Below are 24,844 nucleotides of genomic sequence, written 5' to 3'. Positions count from 1 at the left end.
AGACAAGGAATCCGAAGCAGGCTCCAGGCTCCGAGCTGTCAGCACAGAGCCTGATGTAGGGCTCGAACTCACAAACCATGAGATCATGACCTGAGCTGAAGTCGGCTGCTTAACCGACGGAGCCACCCAGGCGTCCCCCAATTTCTTTGCATTGAAACGCCAAAGTCTGTTTATTAATCTGATACTTGGAATTCAGAGTATCTTTTCCCTGTTTAAAAAAATCTGAAATACAGTGGTTAGGGTCCCATAGGCTCGCAGCCCGTGTAAGACTAATAAGGCCATAGTTAGTTAAAACAATGCTCGTTTACAATAAAGAGTACAGGACAAACACCTGTCACAACACTAATTAAAAAACTGGAAACAGATGTAAGAAAATTTTCATTTATTAAAATCTGTAGCCTTGGGGAAAAGCATGTTTAGAGAACAATGAAAACACAGATGGAAGACTTTGGAGATTCCAAAGGAGACTTCTAGATCCTTCAAAGAACTTGGGAGGTCGAGGGTCACAGGTTCTTGTAACATCTAATTATATTTTAAGGGGGGGAAAAAACGTCCTCCTTTGATACAGGTTTGTCTCCAGCTCTGACTCTCGTCAAAAATACCAAGGGCTTTTCCTAAATTGTGTATTCACATGTGGAATGAAAAGAGGCCGAAGAGATTTTTCTTGAGAAAACTGAGGAAAAAGAAGAGGAGAAGGGTGGTGGAGGGGAGAAAGAGCTGTGTAGGGCTGCTTGACAAAAACGGACCTGAGCTACATGTGCCTGTGTGTGCAGAGTCCCGGGAAGGGAAGACAGAGCGATCGGTGAAAGATGGGGTCTGGCGTTCCCAGCCTAACACCTCGCACCCCACCAGTCCCAAACTGCTTGAGTGCCATCTGCACAAAAGGGATGCGTCTTCTGTGGTCTGGAGCAGAAAAGAAGAGAGACACGGTTCAGTGCGGGGTATGGAAAACAGTGCCCTTCGAGAAAAATTGTAGTATCAGCCAACTGCGGTGGTACAAATACTCCCACCATGGGAGATTCCAAGCAGCAAATGGTTTAACAGCTGGCTCACCAAATTCCTGAATATTGAACAATCCGCTTCCGCAGGCTGGTGCGAGCCAGCTCCAACGCACCGCCGGGTGACACGACTGTCCCCTTACGTGTTCACATGGTTGCCAGTTCAGGTTCACCTGCTCGGCGTGCACTCGTCTGTTCCGGGCCCGGGACGCTTTCATTAGTTTGCTAGTTGCTTGCTAAAAACTGGCAGGATGTCCATGAAGTCCAGTAAAAGAGTGGATCTCAAAAGCCCATCCGTGGCCTAAGAGCCGCCAGAAATCAGAGGACAGAGGCTATCTGATTAGTCTAAATGCAAATTCAAGAACGATCACGTAGCTGAGTTCTTGGGGCCACATTAAACTCTCTGATGAATCTTTGCTGTATACGAGCTTTTAGGGTGTAAGAGAGAAAAAGAATCACCAGGGATTTTTCTGGAACAATTTTAAAATCTTGCAATTGTTCTTAGTAAAATTTGCATGAATCCCCAAAGCAGATGGGAAATGAAAGACAAGCACCTGTCGTCCTCTTACTATAATATGTTCACCTCGTCACGCTAGGAGCTTCTCAGACTCCTGCGGAAAGGTTTCTTGAGCAGAGGGAGGTGCTGGGGAGACCTAACACCCGTGGGAAGAGCAGACCCAAGAGGGACAAGAGAGGACCAGGCCGTCGTCTGCCCGCATCCCAGATGGGCTCCCGCCTACACGGTCACCCTGATCTGATCCACAGGCTTCCGCGTTAGGTTGGGCACCGTGGCCTCTTTGCTGGCGTATCCCACGGGGAGGAGCATCAGCAGCTTTTCATTTGTGGGGCGGCCCAGGAGCACCCTCAGACGGGGACCACAGTTGAGAGGTGTGGTGGTGACAGTCACCAGTCCCGCATTCTACGACAGAAGGGGAGAGAATACAGTGTCAACTCAGTGGAAGTCACGACTTTGCTTGTGGCCTGGGGACATTCCGGTCCCCATTAGGCCTGCTTGTCCCATCATTTCCCTGCAGCTGGGCAGCAAAGAGCCCGCCAGCTTGGGCAGGTGGACCTTAAACCTCACCTGTTCTCCTCAACCTCCCTAGTCACCACATTCTTTGAACCCAACAGTAAGAAGCTTCTTGAAGAAGAAAAATACTCGTCCTATTTGTCATTGATGGTTAAGACACAGGAATGGTTATTTCATGGAAGGAAATTTGGGGGGTCCAAATATACCCAAGGAAGGGGTATACCCTCAAACAACAGGGAGTTCCTATGCTTATATAACCAGCAATGCAGGCGGAGGACCACCCCAGCCGAAAATACCTACGTCCAGTGACAGAGGCTCAGTAGCCTGGCATTACTCCCTCAACCTGTCTACGAACCCCTCCGGATAATAAACACCTAATAAAAATCACATGCAGCTTCAAGATGCTTCCCAAGCTACCTCCCTCCCCTCTGATTTCCCAGAGGGTCACCGCTAAGCCTGAGCCAGACAGAAGTTCTAGAACTGCCTTTGAGAGTCCTACAGGACAGGCTCTTTGGTCCGGTCGATATGCGATCTGTGCAGATGGGGAGCATCAGGAAGATTCCTCTTTCCTCCCTCGCAAATAGGACCTACGCTCAGAATCATGCCTGAGGCGACGCTAGAGGGCAGCAAACTCAACACTAACGTGACAAGGCTGCTGATTCAGAGCTCAAAAATCTCTGAACCGTTTGCTTCTTCCGGCAGATGAATGAATGAACGGGGCGTCCGCGTGGTCCGATGTTGCACATCACTTCCTTTATCTGCATGCTCACAGCATTAAGGAAGAAGTGAGATGCCACTTTCTCTAGGTAAACTTTTCAAGCAATCTAAAAGCCTCTTCCTCTTTTGTGTTAGCCACGACTGTATTTTGCAAGGTATTTTCGCCATATAAAGTTTGCTTCGAGTTAGTGAAGAAGCGTGTAGTTTTTTGGACTCGATTGTCGTTTGGAAGTATGATCACTCTCACTTACCATCTTGTTTGCCTCGTTTCTTTTACGTGCTCACTGTCTCTCTCTACCCCAGGACCCCAGTCCCCGCCAGAATGCACGCACAGTTCATGAGGCAAGACCTCCCTGGTGCCCTCCGTCCTCCCCTCGGACCTGCCACACAGAAGGAGTTGAGTGAATGAACTGAATCCTGTAAAAGGTGTACCTCAATCTGCTCTGTTTCATGCTTAGCATTGCTCCAGCGACCCCACATACCGCAGAGATGGAATGGTTTATTAAAGCACGTAGATGTCTTTCCAGCGCAAGGCCACGTAAGCTCGACTTTCCAGGGAAGGAGCTCTAGGAGAGCCTTCTCTTTATAGCTTTTTAATCATGCCACCGGCTCGGACGACAGCGAGCCCAGCAAGGCAGCATGCCTGCCGAAACCCTTGGAGCTTCGCGTCGTTACAGACGAAGGCAAACGCAGTGGCCATTTTCCTGAGCCTCAAGTGATGTTTCCAGAAGAGGATTCTAGCACGTGGCACCAGGTTTCCAGGGGTGTTTTTCACACCAAGCTACGTGTCTTAGGAGTTCGACTTTAGATGAACAGCTTCCAAGTGTCTCTCAAATAGAAACTCCGCTGAAATTTGTGAAGAAGGCCACTGTTTGGCTTTCCAGGATCGCTCCTCTCTTTGGGGCGGGATGGGGGGGGTGGGGTGGGTAACATACCTGAAGAGCAGCCAGGAGGATGCCACAAGCAATGGAAACACTGATCTCATTGTAGTAGTGGACCTTTCTTTTGCCACTTGCCGCAACACCATGTACTTGTTTGAAAATCAGAATCAGAACAGGTGCTGTGTCCAAGTACTCCTTAACCCAATTGGTTCTGAAGCGAAAGAAAGATAGTCCAGAGACTCTTTGCTCTTAATGAGTTTTGTTCTTTTTTTTCCCCTTTACAACCTTATCTTATTTACATCTAAAATAAAAGCACTTCCTGTCTTTTATGTTTAAATGGAAAAAAAAAAGACTTTCGGTTGTTTACTTGTGTCTTCGCTATAGTGTTCTGTCCAAGGTCATTCAATTCAATAAGCATGTGTTAACGAGGGCCTAGTGTAGCAAGGCACATGAAATGCAAAGGCACAAACAAGGAGCCTATAACCCAGAAGGCAGTGTGTAAAATTTAGCAAGCTAAAACCCGGTAGGTGATATTAAAGAAATATAAGTCAGTTGCATTAGGAACCCTCCAAATGAAGCGTTGGTAATTTTGAATAAGAATATTAGAAGAGCGTTTCCAAAGTTTCCCTTGACGTGGGGTGCTGGAGACTGGATGGAGAGGGGCACTGGGGAAGGACATCTTAGTGAGTCAACGAGTAAAGGCAGAGTCAGGACGGAGGACGCTTGGCAGGTCGGGGAGTTTCCAGAAGCCCGATAGGCTGGAGGATGGGGTGCGAGGTGGAGCACGGGTGGGTTGGCAGGTTACGCACGGATTTTGCAGAGTCCTGGACTTCGTGTGGGAGGTGATGGAGAGGGACTATAAGCTTCTGAGCAGAAGCATCACATGATCAGATCTGTTTTAGGAAGAGGTAGATTGGTGTGGGCAAGGGGCAAGCTCAAGGGGGACCAGAAGGTAGACAATAGCAATGGGCCAAGGGAATTCGGGAAGGCGTAGAAGCTGGAGCTGACAGGTCTGGTACAGAAGCAAAGGAGAAGAAAAAGGTGATGGTGAAGTTTAACCAAAATGACAGGTGCAAAGATGGTGATGTTGCCAGCCCAGTGATGGAGAAAAGGAAGTGAACTTTGTGAGAGTGGGAGATAATTCACGTGAGGTATAAATACGAAGTTGAGAGTCTTGCTTGCCAGCTAAGGAGCATATCTTTCTCTATCCCGTTACCCTAATCCATACATTTGGCGAAAGCTTTATTCTAGCTCAGATACTCAAAGTGCTACCCATGCAATGATATACATTAGAACTTTTCTTGGGCCACATTATGTCATTAATAAACAAGAGGTGATTTCACCTTAAGCCTAGCTGTGTGTCACTATTTTCAAACATACTAAACTCATTTGTGCGGTTTTCTATGGTTCCTCTTATGCTATTAACTTCTACAGGTCACATTTTCCAAGCTGCCTTTTCACGCTTCAGCCAGTTTCGCCACATTGGGCTGTTACCAATTCTCTTCTCCTCACGAAGAGGAAGAATGCTTGTTGTTCAGAAAGAAGATAAACTCAGGGAGCCCGACGGGTTTTGTCATGCTGGGCAACCTGCTCGACCTCCCTTGGCTCAGTTCCCGCATATGTAAAACATGCTGTCGCGCGCACGTTCACCTCATACAGCTATTGTGAGGGTGATATCGGTCAAATATATTAAGGGCTTAGAAAAGTACCCAGTACACATTGCTGTGTGTGTGTTAGCATTATTATGGTCACCGATATTATGTTGCAGTGAATAATTCAAAAGAAATTAATGTAAGACAGAGATGAAGCAGTGTGCCTTTGTTCAAACGCAGATTAATACTTTTTAATGATTTTTGTACTTATTTTTTTTTTTTTTTGGTCTAAATGTACACTGGTATCTAATATTTCTGGCTTGCTCAGGTTCACAAGAATTTATTATGACATCACATGACCGTGGATAAAAACACGGCAGTGAGACTTATTAATAAAGGGACAACTAGCACCTTCTGCCTAGGATGTCAGGATATATGTTCATTTGCAGCTCAATTTAACATTTATTCAACTGCCTAGTCTGCAACCACACTACGCTAGATGGTGTAAGACATTTTTAAACCTGGACCCCTTGCATTTTATGTATATATGCGCGTGTTCGTATTGACCGCAAAGAAAGTCCATAAGGCTTCTAAAATATGGCCTATGCAATGAGAAGAAAAGTAAGCCAATAAGCAAAATGCTATGTGATGAAATGGCCATTTTAGATGCACAGAAGGTACCTATTAGGGGCTTTGAGCACAGAGACAAGAGAGCGACTAATTCTGCCTTCATTGGGGAAAACGTCAGGGGCCAGCAGCGTTTTGTAAGCACTGTGCACGCATAGAGCAGGACATCTCTCTAAGGGTAGGAACTCAACTTTTATCCATCCCATTTTTCCCATGAATATGCAGCGAGATTTTTATATTTATTATTAATATTCTGCACTAGTTGCAGAGCATGGTAATAAGTTACATTTCCATAAGGGCGTCTGTTTAATAGGGTTTAAACATCTTAGGTAAGAAAATGACCTCTGGGGCCAAATAAATGAAACAGGAAAAGAGCCAAGAGACCCTCTTCTCATCACCCAGCCCTGAATACTCCTCCCTTGCCCCCAGGGCTGCAACCTGGTCGCCTTTTCTTGCTTTTCTCTTATCACAAGCTTGTGTCACACTGGGGTGTCGGATAACACCCCATAACACCCCAGGACTGGCCACCGAAGAAGGCCGGCGGCTGGGACCAGCGGTGTGAGCGCCCTTGCACTCCAAATGCCAAAGACTAGAGCAAGCTTCCCTTCTCAGAAAGAAAAACCAACATCTCTGCCCATTGTCCCTTCTCACACTCAGCCTCAGAGCGCGCTGGAGGGGAAAGGAAGTGGCCTTCGTGGGGAGGGCCGTGCTTATAAAGCGGACTCCGTAAATGACAAAGCAGAGTCTAAACAATGGACGGTGACGGCCGTGATGACAAAAGTGACAGAGAAGTTATGGAATGCATCTGAGACATTATGAGGGATGACTGCCCCTCAATGGGCAAACAGGACTCCACACGTGGCTGGCAGGGGCAGCTATGAGAGAAAATGGACACCTGCAGGGCCTCCCCCAGGGCGCGAGGGCTCAGGTTTAAACCTAGTTACAGTGAGTTCCCCCACGCTTCTTTCCTAGAGATAAGGAAGCCCACACAGTTACTGATGCCTAAGAGATGCCATACTTGCACGGATTGTTTGCTCTTACTAACCATGTGCTAAGATTACTTGGAAGGTGTTATCACTTTAGCAAATGTAATTTACTTCAGCCAAGGTCCCGAGACATCTTTATGCCACGATCTTACACTCTAGATGGGAGAAAAGCGAAGTGAGTCCTCAAAGGTGTGTTTACGACTACTTGGGTGGAAGACTGTTTGTTTACCAATGATGCCACTTCCTCCTTGTCATCACCATTCTATGTGCTTACAAGCAGGCTTGCACATTTAATTTTCATAACGAAGTAAATCCTAGGTAGTCCCATTTTCCAGATGAGGAAACTAAGGCACAGAAGAGGTTAATCATCCCATCAACTCTTGTACCTCAGTTTCTTCAGGTCCGTAACCCATTGGCGTCCCATCCTTTTCAAGTAGTTTATTTCTTCCTCCTCCTCGATGATCTCCCGAATCTTATGTTTCACGTCCGGGTCCTTCACAACCACAAAGGTCCAGGGCTCCGTGTGGGCCCCACTTGGGGCAGTTCCTATCATCCATAACATTAAAAGCAGAAATGGAAACACGAAAATGTGAGAATGGTCATTAAGAATGGGTATAGTAACTCACACTCGCTGAAAACGAAGTTCCATCACCTGGTGAGCAAAGTGCTTGGTCACGGATTCTGGTACGTGGCTGTCCTCTCTGTTTCATTCTGCCTCACTTTAGGGGCTACAAACCAACTAACTGAGGTCGAGGCCAGTGGTTCCAGGGCTATGGGGATTTATCACCACTTCTCTAAGTATGTGGGGGAGAAACATTCCTATGTAAGGGAACTAAAGGAAGCCAGAAGGGAAATTCTAACAGCCCAAATGCTCCAAAATGTTGTTTGTTTTGATATTATTTTTCTAAGTTGATTTATATGGAGAGAAAGCATGACAGGGAGAGGGGCAGAGAGAGAGGGGGAGAGAGAGAATCAATGTGGGGCTCCAACTCACAAACCGTGAGATCATTGACTTGCACCGATACCAGGAGTCGAGCACTTAACCGACTGAGCCACCCAAGTGCCCCTTGATATTCTTAGAAAAGGATAGAGTCATGAAGCTCGTTGAAAATGGTAACATTGAAATGGTCAAATGGCTTTTAAAACACCCATGAGAGGGACGCCTGGGTGGATCAGTCAGTTGGGTGCCTGACTCTTGACTTCGGCTGGGGTCATGATCTCGAGGTTCAGGGGTTCGAGCACGGTGGTGAGCTCTGGGCTGGTGGAGCCTGCTTGGGGTTCTCTCCTTTTCTCTCTGCCCCTCCCCGGCTGGCTCACTCTCTCTCTTTCTCTCTCTCTCAAAATAAATAAACAAACTTTAAATAAAAGGAAAACACCACTCACGAGAAGTAACTCAACTATACATTGTTTGGTACCTGTATCAGGACGCTGAAGGCAGCACTGTGGGGTTTGTGGTCCCACTGGAGACACATGAGAACTCTTGGCCCTGGGTGCTCAGTACATGAGAGCCTGTCTCCCGGCTCTCACGGGCTATGGGAAGCCTCAGCCCACACTTGGATCAGCCCCAGGATCCTGGTACAGAGCTTAGTAGTGTATATCAGTGCCCAAGGAGCTAGAATCCCCTTTCAGACTCCAACCAGGCCCAGCTTCTGATCTAGGTGTCACCCTGCTGTCTTAGAGATGGCCCACTGTTCCCAGCCAGAGACCACAAGGACCCACGAATAGGTTATTTCAAAAGCAACTATTCCATTCTTCCTGGTGAGTAATTTAATGGCAGAAGCTCTACACTGGGCGGGGGGGGGGGGGGGGGGGTCAGGACTGCCTGCTTGATGGGGCTCTTGTTGTCACCCACACTCCCTACAGTCAAGACAGCATGATTGGATTGTGAAATGCAAGTCAAGAGCTAAACGTAAAGCCCATTCACAATGGCCATGCAATAATCTTTGCAAATGAACTTAAATGTGATTTATATAGGAGTAATACTCCAATCAGAGGAGACTCTCAAATAGGGGATTTCTCTGACATCTGCTTCCCCCCTTTTTTCTATAATTCTTTTATTTTCCTCTGTGGAAATATCAATTCATGTTGAAAATGGGTTTGTCTTGGGGTGCCTGGGTGGCTCAGTTGGTTAAGCGTCTGACTTCAGCTCAGGTCATGATCTCACGGTCCGTGAGTTCGAGCCCCGCGTCGGGCTCTGTGCTGACCGCTCAGAGCCTGGAGCCTGTTTCAGATTCTGTGTCTCCCTCTTTCTCTGACCCTCCCCCGTTCATGCTCTGTCTCTCTCTGTCTCAAAAATAAATAAACGTTAAAAAAAAAGAAAGAAAATGGGTTTGTCTTGCTGTGGTTTACTTTGCAAATTCATGTAGGTAAATTTTGCTAGTTTATTAGAAAATAGTACTAGAGCGTGTAATCTAAAAAATTTGGTTCTGAAAAGAGAAATGCACAAATGTGAGTGAGCCTGTGTGTGTGTGTGTGTGTGTGTGTGTGTGAATGTATTTTAAGAGGGGGGTAAAGTAAGGGGATGTTTCTCTTCCAATGCATAATAGTATGTTCAGAAATTTTTATTTTTAATGAAAGATCCTAATATTCAGTAATTTCAGAAGTTTTAAACTGTTGTCACATCTGGTCCCAGGTAGTTTGTAATAGTCAAAAGTTTGTAGAAAGCGGAAATCATTATGTTTCTGGCAGTCAGTCAACACCAGGGTAAGATTTTATAAATAAACGTATCACCCTAGGCTTTATTCAGTGTGTTTGAACTTCAGTAGTGCTCCAATATTGTGACTTGCAGCTGACATTCTCAAAAGCACAACGTGCAGTTACAGACCTGCTGTTTTGATGACATTATCAATGACTTCCATGGGGACTTGCTCACTACTTATGAATCTCACAGACCGTCTTTTACTGAGAAGTGCATAAAATTCCTGGGATCTCTTCACCATTTCCTTCTCAGGATACCGGGTGTGGGAGAATGGAATATGTTCGACGTCTTCCTCTGACTCTTGCCAGTCATTGGCATCTACAAATAAGAACAAAAAAGGCAACAAACTAAATTGCACTTCTTGGTCACGAAGGAGAGCAGAATATGTCACCCCGTGGTACGCCTCTTTGGCATAAGGATGATTTTGAGCCGATAATTTTTAAGAAACAAAAGACACAAGAAAAGTGCTGAAAACCAGAGTAGAAGTTACCTTTTTGTAAGGGACGTGTACTTTTGTGAAGGAAATCCCCACCCACAAGCCTTCCCTGTACCAAGAAGGAAAGGATGACCCTGGCAAGAAAGTCTTATCAATGGAGAAGGTGGACTTAAATCTGTACAACCGCCTTACCCCAGCTTAAAACACTGTGCTTTTCTTGATAACCTCCCCTAACTGGATCCCCTTCCCCTAATGTCTTTCTTTTGTCTTTAGTTGAAAATTGTATTTAAGTAGTGACTTGGGCCATTTCAGGGACTTACTCAAGTTTCCTGGGCCTGTCCCATGTATACGGTAGGTATACATGTGATTAAGCTCCTGTTTCTTTTTCTCCTCTTAATCTATCTTTTATTATGGGGGGGGGAGGGGGGAGGGGTCTCAGCCAAGAACCTAAAAGATAGAGGGAATATTATTTCTCCTCTCCTACAGTCATAAGATGGCCAGTGGGGAGAAAGAAATAAAGTTCTCAAAAATGTCTGCAAGATTATCAGCTCAAAAGAGTCAATAAAAAAATGAAAAGAATTGGTCTACAGAATTCTGAACTCTGGTCTTGACTACTGACTATCCAAATTCCACTGATTATAAATCAAGAAAAAGAAAGTTTTACCTACACAAAGATGAGGAATGAAAATTTCTATTAATGGTGAACTAGTTTGTTTGAAACAATCTCGCATGAGCTGAAAACCAGTAAAATCATGAAATAAAGTACTTTTAAAGTCTTTAAAAAAATCAGTATATTGCTGACAGTGTAGTAAGAAATTCCCAAGCCAAAACTGAAGGGAAATACGAATCTGCAGGTGGGTAAGCACAGAAGCCACATTTCTTCTGACAGTACTTGCCAATCTCTACATATTTGCATTTTTATTTTCATATTTTCAGGGATTGAGGATGATAGGAATCAAAGCCCAGGCCTATACACAATGGGAAGGCTAATAAGCTGGGACCCCAAGATCACATCCTCAAAGAAAGAATGAATTCTAAGTAAATCAGCCCCCAAGCGGTAATACCATTTGGTGGGTCCTGCCTCAAACTTGAACTTGGAATTAGGTGGTCCTGCCTGAAAATACTTCCATTGCCTAGCAAGAGCAAATGTCAATACACAAGTAATTTTAAGTATAATTACCAGCGATGCACCAAATACAATCAGGCATAAAAAGAAACAAAACATTTTGAGCAAGAAACAACAGAATTGATGTTTAAAAACAGAATCAGATTTCCTATGTCTCCAAATATTGGAATTATCAGACTCAAAAGATAAAACAACTACGATTACTATATTTAGAACTCATAGATCTGTAGGGTACAGGAAATGACAAAAAGTGACAAAGAAAATATGAGAACCTAAACTTCTAAAACTGAAAATTAAAGTAACAGAATTAAGAACTTAATGGATGGATTTAAAGCAGGATGGATTTAGGATTTATACATACCTAAAGAAAAAAATTAGCGAACTGGAAGATAACTCAGAAGGAAATATCTAGAGCAAGGAGAAACTAATAGATAGAAAACATAAGAGTGAGAAAAAACAAAGCAGAGTGATATATATATTGGAGGGAGACAAAAGTGAAGTGGTCGAGACACCACTGAGAAGCCAGGGCAGAATGCTGGCCCGGACTAGGTGGGCCACAAAAGAATGACAAATTCTTGGAGATCCTGGAGATACAAATGGTAAGACCTGCCGAGGTGTGTGGTCAGGAGTGGTGGGAGAGAGGGACTAGAGATGAGTCCCAGGGGGTGGGCTTTAGCACCTGAGGAGAGAGTGGGACCATCTACTGAGACAGAGGATGAGCAATGAGCCATCTGGGGGAAGTAGGGGTATGAATCATCAGTCTATCACATTAGAGATGCCTGTGAGTTGTTCAAGCAAAGATGTCAAGCGTGAGGGGTGCCTGGGTGGCTCAGTCGGTTAAGTATCCGACTTCGGCTCAGGTCATGATCTTGCAGTTTGTGGGTTTGAGCCCCGCATCAGGTTCTGTGCTGACAGCTCAGAGCCTGGAGCCTGCTTTAGATTCTGTGTGTGTGTCTCTCTCTCTCTGCCCCTGCCCTGCTCAAACTCTGTCTCTGTCTCTCAAGAAGTGAATAAACATTAAAAAATATATATTAAAAAAAAAAAAAGATGTCAAGTGTGAAAGTAAAAGTCTGAGTCCAGAAGGTGGGACTTTGGGAACCCTCACATAAAGATGAGAATGACAACAGGAACAGAAGAAAAGAGCAAAAGGGATCCAGTGCCTGGCCCTGAGGGTCTGGGACGTTCCAGGTGGAGTTCAGGTAGAGAATTACCTTTCTCCTTCACTCGCATGCACATACTGTACTTCACTCCTTGCTCTCTCGGAAGACTGACCCGGGAGGGAAAGTCAAGAAGAAATGACTTCAAAGACGCTGAAAACCCCAATGACAATACCAGCAAGTACTGTGGTTTCCTCACCACTGTTAGTGAGAAACTTCTTTATCTGTATAAAGTTTACTAGCAGCCAGGGCAGTTCACACATTTAATGAGAAGGACCATCAACAGTTGCTCAGTTAAATGAGGCGGGTATGATGGGGGAGGGGCAGCAAACACCTACAGGTTTCTGGCAATCGATTCTGAACCCAACCCAGATGTCATCAATGCCAACCCTGAACTTAGCAAATGTGTAAACAGACTTTTAACGCCCGTGCATCCTTTCACGTCATTTGTTACGAAGTCTGGCGACTTCTGTCCTTAGCAAGTGGTAAATGAGTAAATGCATGAAATGCCTCACTAACCGTGTGAGAGACAAGTTACCAACTCTTAATATCCATTCAGCATTTGTATAAACTAAAGCCAGCCCAGGTTCATGACTTGGCAGTTTCCACAGCTCGTAAAGTCCAAGGTAAACATTCCCACTGTAGCAGAATGAAGCAGCAGCTGCCTGGATGTTATCAGCGAGCAGGGTAGATGAATGGCCAGTCAATGGATTGTCCTGAAAGGCTTGCTGTTCCTGGAGCCTCTCCCAGGGCAGATGGTCTACATTTGGCCAGTGGAGGGGTGGGGGGGAGGAAGGGGGCAGGCTTGGAGAGAAGGCACCCAGGGAACTGCAGGGCAGTGAACCGATACCAAAGGTACCACCTTTTCCCTCCCCCCTGACCTCCTCACTCCAAGAGGAGAGAACAGCCTCTGTAAACTCTAGTCATTCTGCCTCCACGCTACACCAGCCAAGCCTCTCTAGAGGATTCATTCGAGCATAAAGCCCACATATTTCAAAACAAATGGATGCTATTATAGTCTACGTTTTGATCGCAACCTATACTGCCACACTTGGGGTTTGGTATTGACACCCAGGACAATTCACCTTTCATCCTTGCTTTAATGCCAAGGATCTCTAAACTGCACCATTAGGTCCAACAGCCAAGAAGCTCTAGGCCGTGTGTATTCTCTCATGGTTAACACAGAGGTATTTTTGTGTTTGTTCGTTTGGGGCTGCATCTCCACATAAATTGCTTTTGTGTTTTTGGAGTTCTACTTCAAAATCTTTGCAAATGAGCCAACTAGTTTCTAGCTATGAAGCTAGAAGGCCAATTTGTGTCACATCATCCTTGTCCCCTTCTTGGCATTTTGGGGAACACTGAGAAGCAATATTAATATGGCTGAGAGGGAGGCAGCTCTTGCAGGAGACAAATGCTGAAGGTGAGGATGACGCGAGGTCAGGGCTCCACACCTGCCCTGAGAACACCTCCTTCCCAGCTGCCTTAGCCGTCACTCTGTTTCCACGTAGGGCTGTCAATTGTCCAGCTCCCTGCAGTATATTTCACCAGCAGCTCCCGAGGTGTGTGGGGCCTGAGGAATCGGGGGGTGGTTAGTAGAAAGTTCTTGAATAGAGCCATGCTTTTGTAGGGACTCAGGGCAGGGCAGGCTGCCCCAAAGTGTGCCACAAGGGCATACTGATTATTTTGAACTGAAGCTACTTAGGAAATAGCCAGTACAGGAAGGACACTGTGACCTCTGTCTCTCTGAAAGCAGAGAATAAATCTCTCATATGAAAGGTACTCTCCCTGTACCAGAAAGTAGAGAGAGATCCTTATCGCCAGAGACATGAACTTTACAGCCAAGAAAGCTTTAGAAACAAATCTTGTTACTTTTTACTAATCTACTACCTCAGCCCAAATTCTGTTTAGAATTTCTTACTAATTGAAGCTCCCAAACATTTCTTTGTCCTGTTGATTCCTCACAAGTTTATTGTCTCTGTCTAAAATGTGTAAAATCTGCCTGCCTTGATCATTTCTTTGGGTCTCAATTTTATTACTGAAACTGTAGGCACATGTAATTGTTTGTTCCCGCCTGTTAATCCGTCTCATGGCAATTTAATTCTTAGATCAGATGTAAGAATCTTGACGGGTAGAGAGAAATTTTTCCTCCCCTGTGCTATCCTGAATGAATTTGACAGAACTTGTTTCTGAGCCCCATCATCTCTTGTGGTATCCCCAGTGCCCCCTGTGTTGGTCCACCCTCCCCCCTAGGGCTCCCCCGGACTTGATCTCAAAGACAATGACTCCATTCAAGTCCTTTCCCTTTGCTAATCTCTCATCTCAATCTACCTGCCCTTTGCCCTAAAACCTTAAGGTCTTACAGGAATCTTGGTAAACTAACCTTTCAAAATTAGCCATGTAAAAGTATTAATGGGTGTATGTGTCAAAGGATAATGAAATGCAAAGACAAAGCCAGACTTGTTCCTTCCTATATCAAAGGAGAATCTCTGTGAACGCAGTAGAGTGTTGACCTTTTATAGTATTTTGGGGTATTTTTGGCAGTGGTGTGCTGGCAAACCAGCCCCAGGAGAGGGGTGAGGAGGCCTGATTTGCAGCACTTGCCAATTTCCATTGAGCAAATACTCCCATCATGGCCTGACGTTAAGCTGATGAGTGAAAAATGGCTCACCATGTTCCTGAATATTTAACAGTTGGTTCTTGCTCCTCCCATTGTCTAGCTCTAGCCCACCACTTGGTTGAGAAGCTTGGAGTTCAGGAATTAGTGGATTCCCTGGAGTGTAAAAAGATTGATATCATCTGTAGGAACAGCGTTACTTGTTTGAAACTGTTGTTGATTGGTTGGCGCCCAGAGGGGCTGGTACTGAAGTGAATCCATCCCTGATTGGCTTTCAGAGGTAAGAGGCTGCCACTGATTGGTGGGTTTGCTAAGCTTTTACTGAGGTGAGTTGTCCTCTATTCGTTGAACAGGTTTGAAACCTCTTCCAACGGCTGCTCATTATCATGGGTACATAAAAAAACTGTCCTTCCCCAAGTCTGTGGAAACATTTTAATTCTCAGGTGTTACCCACACAGGCCATAATTTTAACACAGGCCTTTTTTTTTTTTTTTTTTTTTTTGTAACGGCCAGCCACAAACCCTGAAATTGCTTATTACCATTCTCTACATACAAATATATCCCATACATATACATATGCATACAGAGATGTATCAATTTGTGTGTGAGATTTGTAAAATTATATACATATGCATACATGCGTATCTATGTACATATATCTATCCTCATCTCTGAGCTCACTTTTCTAACACATGGTTTTTTCTTGCTTCTCTCCTCTACTACCTTTCCTGCTTTCCACTGGTATGACTGAGTTTTCCCCATTTTATCTTTTCTCACTTGGAAGTTACACAGTGTGTTAGGTAGAACCATATAAAATTGCTAACACAAGCCTTTCCTTTAAAAAAAATTTTTTTAATGTTTATTTTTGAGAGAGAGAGAGAGAGCAAGCAGGGGAGGGGCAGAGAGAGAGGGAAGACACAAAATCTGATGCAGGCTCCAGGCTCTGAGCTGTCAGCACAGAGTCTAATGCGGGCTCGAACTCATAAGCTGTGAGATCATGACCCGAGCCAAAGTCCGACGCCTAACCAACTGAGCCACACAGGCACCCCTAACACTAGCCTTTCTTAGTAGTGACTAGACAATCCGGGACCAAATTTCAATGAGGACAGTAGTTTTTAGATGGTCAGTAAAGCTAAGTGAAGACATATCCCCACCAGTATCAAAACAAACACATCCTGATGAGATGCGTTCCCTCTATCTTCTCTTCCTATCTCCATTTCCATGAGCTTCCAAGAACCTGGGCCTGACTAGAGCATGTTTGTACAGGATTTATGGCTCACTTTAGGGAGACAATCCGAGCCTTCCTCTTTGTCATTTCTCCTCCTTAGACCTCTGCTACAGTTGAACAAGAAAATATTAACAAGACACACGTTTGACTGCTCCCTAAAGGAAGCCTGTGCCGAATGTCTATTTATTCTGAATTAGGCCGAATTTATTTTCCAAGCAGCTCACACGCATGCTGATTCGGTGGAGTAAGCATTCTTTGCAAGCCAAAGCTGGAGGAGGTTGGGTTGGTACCCTTATTTTCCTTAAACTCGCACTAGAATGGCCTATAATCCTTATTTTATTGTTTTGTCTCTTGTAATTAATTTCCACCTGGTTTGAATCTGGTGTCCATTTGCCGTCATCAAAAGCATCTCCATGTTTCTTCAGTAATGGAATCCTTTCGGTTCTCCAGCTGATACCCCTACCCGGTCCCCTCTGAACCTTCAGTGCCAGCACTGAATCCTCTCTTAGACCGTATCCACCCATCCAGGGGTTAGACGCAGGGACTTGGGTGGCAGAGAAACCTGGGTTTAAAAGTTGCTTCTCACCCATCACCTCTGAGACCTCAGTAGGTGTCGCTTAAGTGAACAAGAAAAATTCCGACAAGAGACTGAACCCTACATTCTGGGCAGAGGTGCCCATGGCTGCTGAGGAGGCCACTAAAGGTGCAATTTATTCTTCCATGTGAGGAACGAAGAACGAGGCAGAGCATTTTGCAAAAATGAACAAGCAGAACGAGACAGGGCCACACAGCTTTGCTCTGTGTTCCCAACGTTCAGTCCAGCCCCAGGTCCCTGGTTCCCCACCGGCCTTATCAACCCCTCTTGTACCCCCAAAGTCTGCAGATTGAGTGGGCTTTCCTTAAGGCACACTACCTCTGATCTCGCAGGGAATTTTTAGGCCCGCTGGTCATCTCCTGCCCTCTCTGTTCTAGGTTATTCTCCTATGAGAAATGCAGTCTAACAGCTGGCTATGTGCCTGGGTCCTGGCTCTATCACTACCTACTTGGGCAGGTGACTTAGCGGATTTGAGCCCCAGTTTCCCTATCTTTAATATGGGGATAATCATAGTGCCCACGCTGCTGTATTGGCTTGAAGATTGAGTGGTTTACTATACATAAAACGCGATGCTAAGTGGACACAGCCAGTGTTCTGTTAAGAGCCTGTTGTTGTCCATATCCTGGAGTTCCTTCCCCAGGTGGTCTTTCCTGCGGTCCCTTTTTCCCACCACAGACCCTCTTAGTTGCGGGTGCCCCCCGTTCTATGCTCAGTCTTATCACCAGCAAATATCCCGTTAGAGAACTCATCAGTTTTATAAGTTCCAAGTACCACCCTGTGCTGGGACTATCCAACCCGTGTCTGCAACCTGGATCCCTCGCCTGGACCCCCTCTCTCTTTCTGCTTAGATGTGTCACCTTCTCAAATCCAACACGTCTTTGTCTATGTTCAACATCCTCTCTTGCCTAGCTCTTCTCCCCTTCCCCATGTATGATAGGGTCCTTCCACCTCGGCCAGCCTCCAGCGCTTACCCTCTCCTTCTCCCCAGACTCAATTTATTACCAACCCCCGTTGTTCTTTCTTTAACTTCGCCCTGACTCACTCCTTCCTCTGCGCTCCCACTGCCACCACCACCCAGGCCATCCTTACCAGGGCAAGCCACCACGCGGCTTCATAACGGATGTCCCTTTGTTCAAGAAAAGTGCTTCTCAACTGGGTAGGATTGGCATTCGGGGGGGATGTCCTTCAGCGAGAGAGTGAGAGGGAGCCCTGCCAAGAGGCCGCCTGGGCTTGAATTTTCTGCAGTACATTCAGCATTGCTGGCTCCCCGCACTGAGCGCCAGCTGTATACCCCACCCCCAATCCTGAGATCAGGGCAACTCAGAACATGTGCACACATACGTGCCCATACACGAACACACCCACACACATGTCCAGGTGGCCTCTTCCCAGGCGGGGGCATCACCGGTCCAGCTGAGAATCACTGAGCCTCTTCCAAATCGAGTCCATCCCACGAACCCACCTCCGAGGCACATCCAACACTGATCACTCAAGGCTCCTCAAGAACATCTCCCTACCTGCTTCCTTACCACCTCTTCGTCCTCAGATCAGCCAGGACTGGGCCCATGGTCACCACCCCATTTCACTTCCCCCCTTCCCCCCACCGCCTTTACCACTGAGGTCTTCCCATCTCCTCCACATTTTTCTCAGAGGGTCCGTCCCTGCTCTTACGCTCGTTCTGCTCCTCTCATCTGAGGTGCCTCCTAACCATTGCTCTTCAGGTCCTATTAATTGGCCAGGCCCGATTCGTCCTTTCTCTGTTGCACCCCCACGCTCCCCGCACCTCTTTGAAGGCCCTGATGATCCCTTCAGCCCCTCATTACTCCCTGATTGTTGCCTACTTCTTGCCTTGTCCACTAAGTTGAACACCCAGCTTTGAGGACACAGGGCGACTGGCACAAGGAAGAGTAGTGAGCCCCTAGATCGATGCCACATTTTACATTTCCAAGTCCTTGATTAAAACCTGGCCACTCTGGGGGCACTTGGGTGGCTCAGTCAGTTCAGCGTCTGACTCCTGATTTCGGGTCAGGTCGTGATCTCGTGGTTCGTGAGACTGAGCCCCATATCGGGCTCTGTGCTGATAGCGTGGAACCTGCTTGGGATTCTCTCTCTTGCTCTTTCTGCACTCCCCTCCTCTCAAAATAAATAGATAAACATTAAAAAAAAACAAACAAACCCACGACCCCTTTCCCCATGGCCACCACCAGCCTGTGATGTGCCCCTTGGCCAAGATTTTAACAGCCAGAGCAGGAATGGAGCTAGGGAAAACGTCAGCCTCTCAACAGCTCTTTACTGACTCTTGATCCAGAAATCAAGGGTGGGTTGGTGCCAGCAGGTGTCCCCTGAGAGAAATGATCTGTCTCTGATGACATAGTAGAGGCTGATGATGAAACTGACCCGCACGTGTTTCCTCCTCCCCAGAAGCCCTGCTCATCAGAAAAACGCAAACAGGAGAAGCTCAGTAGCCTGGCCAGTGTCCTTACCTTCTTCCCCTTGGTGGAGATCAGTATTGTCTTTTAGGTCCTCATCCACCCAGGGACGAACCTCGGCCCTGGCTCTGGGCTCCCCCTTCCGTCTCTTGCTGCTTCCATCACCATTCTTAAAGATCCACACGATCAAAATGCAGACAACTGCTACCAGGACTGGAGTCAGGAAAAACATGGTCGTAAGACTGACTCTCACTCTGAACAGCGCACACACTTCCCACACTGCACTTAAACAAACAGAGACAGGAACGAGGAATGAAGGAAGAGGGAGCTGTGGGAGGGACAGGGTGAACTCTGTGACTCTCAGAGGACTTTGCAAAGGAGCAAAGATCACGGCGTGTGCACTGGGGGTGTGTTGTGGGTTTGGTAATGCCCAGGTGCATTCGCTTTTTAAAATCGTGTGCCCAAGAAATATAGGCGTAGACAATAAGTTCCAGAATGTGAGTAAATAGTTGAATGCGCTGGGGGTTGCTAACAGAGGTAGAAGGTGTTTAATCTTCCTCCTGTTTAACTTTTCTCCGAGAGCAATGTGTCCTCAACTTGCCAGAAGCTAGGAATCCCCTGGGGAACTTGTTTTTAAAAGGGGAGATTTCCAGGCCCCAACTCACATCTAGTGAAAGAAAATTTCCAGGAAAAAGGCCTGATAGTCTGCATTTTAAAAACATCATATTTGTGAAACCCTGCCCCGAGGTTTTGATATATATTTTTTAACAAAGCCTAAGACAACAGATAGAGCAGAAAAATGATCATATTTTGCATTGGAGAAAAACTTTGATCCAGGAAAAGTGACCTAAAAAAACCCTAAAATGACAGTTTGGTTAATTAGGTAACTTACGTAGGGTTTGTTTATTTGTTTCGGTTTTTAAGCAAATGTCTTAACATTTGTTTAGCAAATGTTGGATTGGGTCGCTATAACAAAAATATCATAGGTGAGGTGGCTTAAGCAGAATTTTTTTTTTCCCCACCTTCTTGGAGGCTGGGAACTCCAAGACTTTTCTCACCTTCTTGGAGGCTGGGAACTCCAAGATCAAGGTGGGGGCCAGTTTGATTCCTGGTGAGGGTGCTCTTCCTGATTTGAAGGTGGTTGCTTTCTTACTGTGTCCTCATATGGCAGAAAAGTGAGACTCTCTCTCTCATGCCTTTTTTTGTAAGGGCACTAGTCTTACTCAGGAAGGCTTCACCCTTATGACCTCACAGCTTCACAGAAACCTAAGTCACCCCCGAAGGCCCTACCTCCTCATATCATCACATCCCCCAGTCTATAGCAGCAAGATATGCAATTATGTATAATATGAACCATCGGAATAAAAACAGCAGAAAATACTACATATTTATATGTGCTTGTATATTCATAACATTTTATGAAGACTTATACTATAAATTTAAAACAGTGGTTATATTGGGAGTTCTCTGTACTAGTTTTTAAATTTCTTTGGAGTCTATATTTATTTAAAAAAAAAAGGTTAAGAAACAACAGTGGCTACTTCTTGTGGATGGGGTGTGGTATTGGATGGACGGGGGACAAGGGTGGGAGAGAGAATTGTTACTGTATACTATTCCATAATTTTTGAATTTTTAACTGTTGTGATTATATTACCTATTCAAAAAATTTAAATAAATGCTATCTTAATAGTCTTTCTATGTTTTAATTTTATTATATATTTTAATATTTCTTTTTGCAATAGACAACTATTCTTTTAATGTATATGATATTGGTTCTAACTCCAGAGAACTGTGTAAGATTGTGGACATTTACGATGGAAAAACTGGACTCCATAGGAGACACTGTAGCTGGTCCCGCCAGCCATGCCCACAGCTCTTTTAAGGGAAGTCCCCTCCTGAGCTCCTCTGAAAGGACATCAGAGGTGGCCATGCGTAGTCCAGTTTGATCCAACTCCACCCCTGACCCAAGGCAGCTGGTCCACGTGACGCATGGCAACCCATGCTGTGGCCCAACTCATCTTTTCATCCCACCAAAAGTACAGAGTAAATAAACGACTCAGTAACAAGAGCAGAGCAGGTCAAACATGCAGAGAGAGGCAAAACCTGGAAGTAAGATGTACCTTGCAGGTCATGTGGAAAGACAGAGGGAGGGGCCGTTGGTGGCGAATGCATCAGTCCCCGGCAGGTCCCAGGTCTAGCTTTGTTTCAGCCCACATGGCTCCTTATCCTCAAAGAAGAGGAGTGATCCGCTGTTTCCGTAACCACAGAGCCCAACTCGTATCAGTGCCAGGCCAAGAGGAAGCCAAGGAAATGGGGAGGGGGGAGGGGGGAGAATTTATTATAGCACGCTGGTAGGTACAGGGCATGGGCAGTCCCCGCCCACCCCCATCTCAGGAGGGAGTACCGGTCACAAATAGTATACACTGAGTGGCTGGTTGGCTCATTAAGGTGTTACTTAAGCCTCCTTGGTTTCAGATCATGTGCCCAGGAAAACAAGTCTTTGGGAGAATTCTGAAACAATCCATAACCCTGAAGGATAAAAAAAAAAAATGTAAGGAAAACCATGCTGGATAGATGCTTTTTATCATGTTTGGCAACTTGCAGTGGGAAAAGAAGACCCTTACCCTGAATTGCTTGGCTCAAGGCAGAGAAGAAAAGTAGGGTGATCATTTGTTCCCTTAGCCATCCGCTCACTCATTCATTCAACATATTTTTAGGATCAACGTGAAAGGTATTGCATTATGTGCTGGCAATAAAATGGTGGGCAGAACAGACAGTACATGCCGTGGTGGAGCCATGGGCTAAGGGGGAGACAGACAGGTTCAAACGTCACCAACTAATGTCACATTTCAACTTCCATAACAACTATTAGGGAAAAGAATAGAGCATGGTTTGGCTAATTCAGTGAGACTGGAGATTTCCTAGAGGAAGGAACATTTGAGCTGAGGTTGGAACCCTGAGTGGGAATCGATTAAGTAGCAAGAGGAGGAAAGAACCTTCCAGGCAGAGGGGCAGGTGTAGGCAAGGCCTGTGCTTTGGGAGGAGCTGGCACCTCCGGGGATTGAAATGGTGGCAGGCACAGGGGATGCAGGGAGCCAGCTGATGTTAAGAGGATGCTAGGTAGAAGATGCTAGATGATGCTGGGTTCTGTGGGTCACTTAGATTATTTTCTTTACCCTAAATGGAATGGGGAAGGGGGTGACAGGTGACTAACAGCACTTACTGAATGCTTATCAGGTCCTCTTAGCCCTTTATACATATTAACTCACATATGCTTCACCACGACCTGTGCAATAGGTCCCGTTACACAAAGAAAATGAAGGACAAGGAGATCAAGTAATATACCGAACTAAGGTCAGTGTTATATAAATGGGCTAGAAATAACCCTTGTGTGTTAGCCTAAAATCTCTCCATGTCATTTACTTTTCCATAGCAAGCTAGGACCATTACCTCAACATGTACTGGAGCCCGACGGGTTTGACTGGGGAAGGGAAGGTGGGGATTTATGAACTGAATGTTTGCGTCCCCCTCAAATTCACATGCTGAAACCCCGATTCCAATGTGATGGTATTTGGAGATGGGGCCTTTAGAAAGCAATGAGGTCATGAGATAGAGCCCTCATTATGACATTAGTGCTCTTAGAAGGAGAGACCACAGAGCTAGCTAGCTCTCTCTCCACCGTGTGAGAACACAGCATGGCTGCCTGTGAATCACGGAGCAGGTCCTCACCAGCCACCAAATCTACTAGCTCCTTGATCTTGGGCTTCTCAGCCCCCAGAGCTGTGAGAAATACATGTTTATTGTTTAAGTCACTCAGTATTTTTGGTATAGCAGCTTGAGCTAAGATGGCGTCCCATGGACTATGCTCAGCTTAGGGGGAACACAGACAAGAGGTTTAAAAATATGTCCAGCACAGAATAAAGAAATTTAGCAGTTGTTTTCAGGTAAACGGTGAGAAGGAGGAACGGTGCAGAGGAGCTGAGGCAGTGAAAGGTGACGTCCGGAAGGCAGGCACACAGCTCCCAAACTTCAGGACCCAAGCCACCTTTTATCCCAAAGCACCTTGCGGTTCTGGTCTCAGTGAAGGGTGGCCTCCCTAAGGCTCTTGTTCTTAGATTTCTTCGTGACTATCCCCTTTCACTTCATGTGAATCCCTACCATACTCACCTGAACCAGGCTGAATGGGTCCTCACAGCCGTCTACAACCAACACAATCCCATGACCAGGCTGCCCACTCATAATAAAGTCAGGACCGTAAAATTCTCCATAGTTACCACCAGGCTTTATAGTAAAGGCTTCTGATAATATCATGATTTCAAATCAGTTTTACTTTAGAAACAAAGCCTGTGGTGTTGGGAGTCAGAGATGCTATACTGCTGATTTGGGGGAGGCCCAATACACCTCTCTACTTTGAGTAGTCCTAAAGCATCCTGGGATAATCGTTGTCCCAATGCTTTGCCTTATCAGGTTAGGAGCTGGAAATGGGTCCTGAGGGTAGATGCCGTGCAGGATGTTATGAGACACTTTCCACGATTTATGATGATGATTTTTAAAAAAAAATTTTAATGTTTATTTATTTTTGAGAGAGAGGCAGAGAGAGAGGGAGAAACAATCTGAAGCAGCCTCCAGGCTCTGAGCTGTCAGCACAGAGCCCGACGCGGGGCTCGATCCCACAAACCGTGAGATCATGACCCGAGTGGAAGTCAGATGCTTAACTGACTGAGTCACCCAGGTGCCCCTATGGTGATGATTTTTTATTACTCACTTCAGATTCATTGTCTGCTTTCATTACTTCATTTCCACGGAGTGGCAGAAAACTTAATTTTGCTATCAAGACAATTCAACCTCTACCATTTTAAAATGGAGACAATTAGAAATGTCTTTACCCTCCCTTTCCCTGGGTACCCTCAGTGTGCCCTGATATAGGAGAAGAGGTGTCTGGGCCCTGAGGTGGGCCCCTTTCTCACTGGATTTCACCAAAAGGTACAGTCTCAGACAACAGGCATGGTACAAGAGGCCTCCACACGAAACACCCTGTCTCCCTACTTCTGTCCTCTCTCTTCCAAGCCCAGAACACAATTCTCAACCAATCACCTGCCCCTTTGCATAGTTCCAGAATCTCCTGGGACATTCCCCTGTGGTTTGGGGGACTGGGGGCGGAAATACCTCTCTCCAGCCTCTCATTGACTGTTTGCCTTCCATATGTGTACAATATTTGAATTTCCTTCAACCAGCACTTGATAAAGTATAACAACATAAAATTTACTACTTTAGCCTCTTTTAAGTTTATTTATTTATCCTGACAGAGAGATCGTGAGTGAAGGAGAGTCAGAGAGAGAGAGGGAGAGAGAGAATCCCAAGCAAGCTCCATGCCATTAATGCAGAGCCCGATGCGGGGCTTGAACTCGTGAAACCTTGATACCGTGACCTGAGCCAAAATCAAGAGTCAGATCCTCAACCCACTGAACCACCCAGGTGCCCCTATTTTAGCTTTTTTTTAAGTTTACAGTTCAGTAACATCCAGTACACTATTAATGTCATACACCCATCACTACTATTTCCAAAACGATTTCGTCATCCCAAACAGAAGTAATTAAGCAATAACCTCCCAATTTCCCCTTCCCAGCCCCTGGTAACCGCTACTCTGCTTCCCGTCCCTGTGATCGTGACTACTCTAGATACCTGAGACAAGCGGAATCGACAACATTTGTCCCTTTGTGCCCGTGTCTT

The 24,844-nt window shown here is 45.7% G+C and overlaps 1 protein-coding gene across 3 annotated transcripts; it reads right to left on the bottom strand.

Moving 5' to 3' along the window:
* Positions 1 to 367: 367 nt before the first annotated feature.
* On the bottom strand, positions 368 to 22,684 carry IYD (iodotyrosine deiodinase). 3 transcript variants are annotated; one of them, XM_049653068.1, is made up of 7 exons: positions 22,565 to 22,684; positions 21,235 to 21,643; positions 19,169 to 19,327; positions 9,656 to 9,847; positions 7,218 to 7,377; positions 3,681 to 3,837; positions 368 to 1,917 (listed from the first exon to the last, which is right to left on the bottom strand). In XM_049653068.1, the coding sequence occupies exons 2-7, from the start codon at positions 21,284 to 21,286 to the stop codon at positions 1,735 to 1,737; spliced, it is 903 nt and encodes a 300-aa protein (XP_049509025.1). In that variant the 5' UTR covers positions 21,287 to 21,643; positions 22,565 to 22,684; the 3' UTR covers positions 368 to 1,734. The 3 variants fall into 3 exon arrangements, with proteins under 3 accessions (XP_049509025.1, XP_049509026.1, XP_049509027.1); XM_049653070.1 differs by lacking the exon at positions 368 to 1,917 and adding an exon at positions 1,924 to 3,591; XM_049653069.1 differs by lacking the exons at positions 21,235 to 21,643; positions 22,565 to 22,684 and having other exon boundaries at positions 19,169 to 19,504.
* Positions 22,685 to 24,844: the final 2,160 nt, after the last annotated feature.

Source organism: Panthera uncia, assembly GCF_023721935.1.
Source record: "Panthera uncia isolate 11264 chromosome B2 unlocalized genomic scaffold, Puncia_PCG_1.0 HiC_scaffold_24, whole genome shotgun sequence".
NCBI classification, from domain to species: Eukaryota; Metazoa; Chordata; class Mammalia; order Carnivora; family Felidae; genus Panthera; species Panthera uncia.
Note: the sequence above shows the minus strand (reverse complement) of the source record. Positions and strands in the feature narration are given on the sequence as shown.

Excerpts from the sequence above, each read along its gene's own strand:
- IYD (XM_049653068.1), bottom strand. The coding sequence starts at position 21,286 with ATGCATTCGCCACCAACGGCCCCTCCCTCTGTCTTTCCACATGACCTG. Across the intron at positions 9,848-19,168 it reads TCTCCACCAAGGGGAAGAAG|ATGCCAATGACTGGCAAGAG; the intron begins GTAAGGACACTG and ends TCTTATTTGTAG. Across the intron at positions 7,378-9,655 it reads TAATGTCATCAAAACAGCAG|GAACTGCCCCAAGTGGGGCC; the intron begins GTCTGTAACTGC and ends TATGGATGATAG.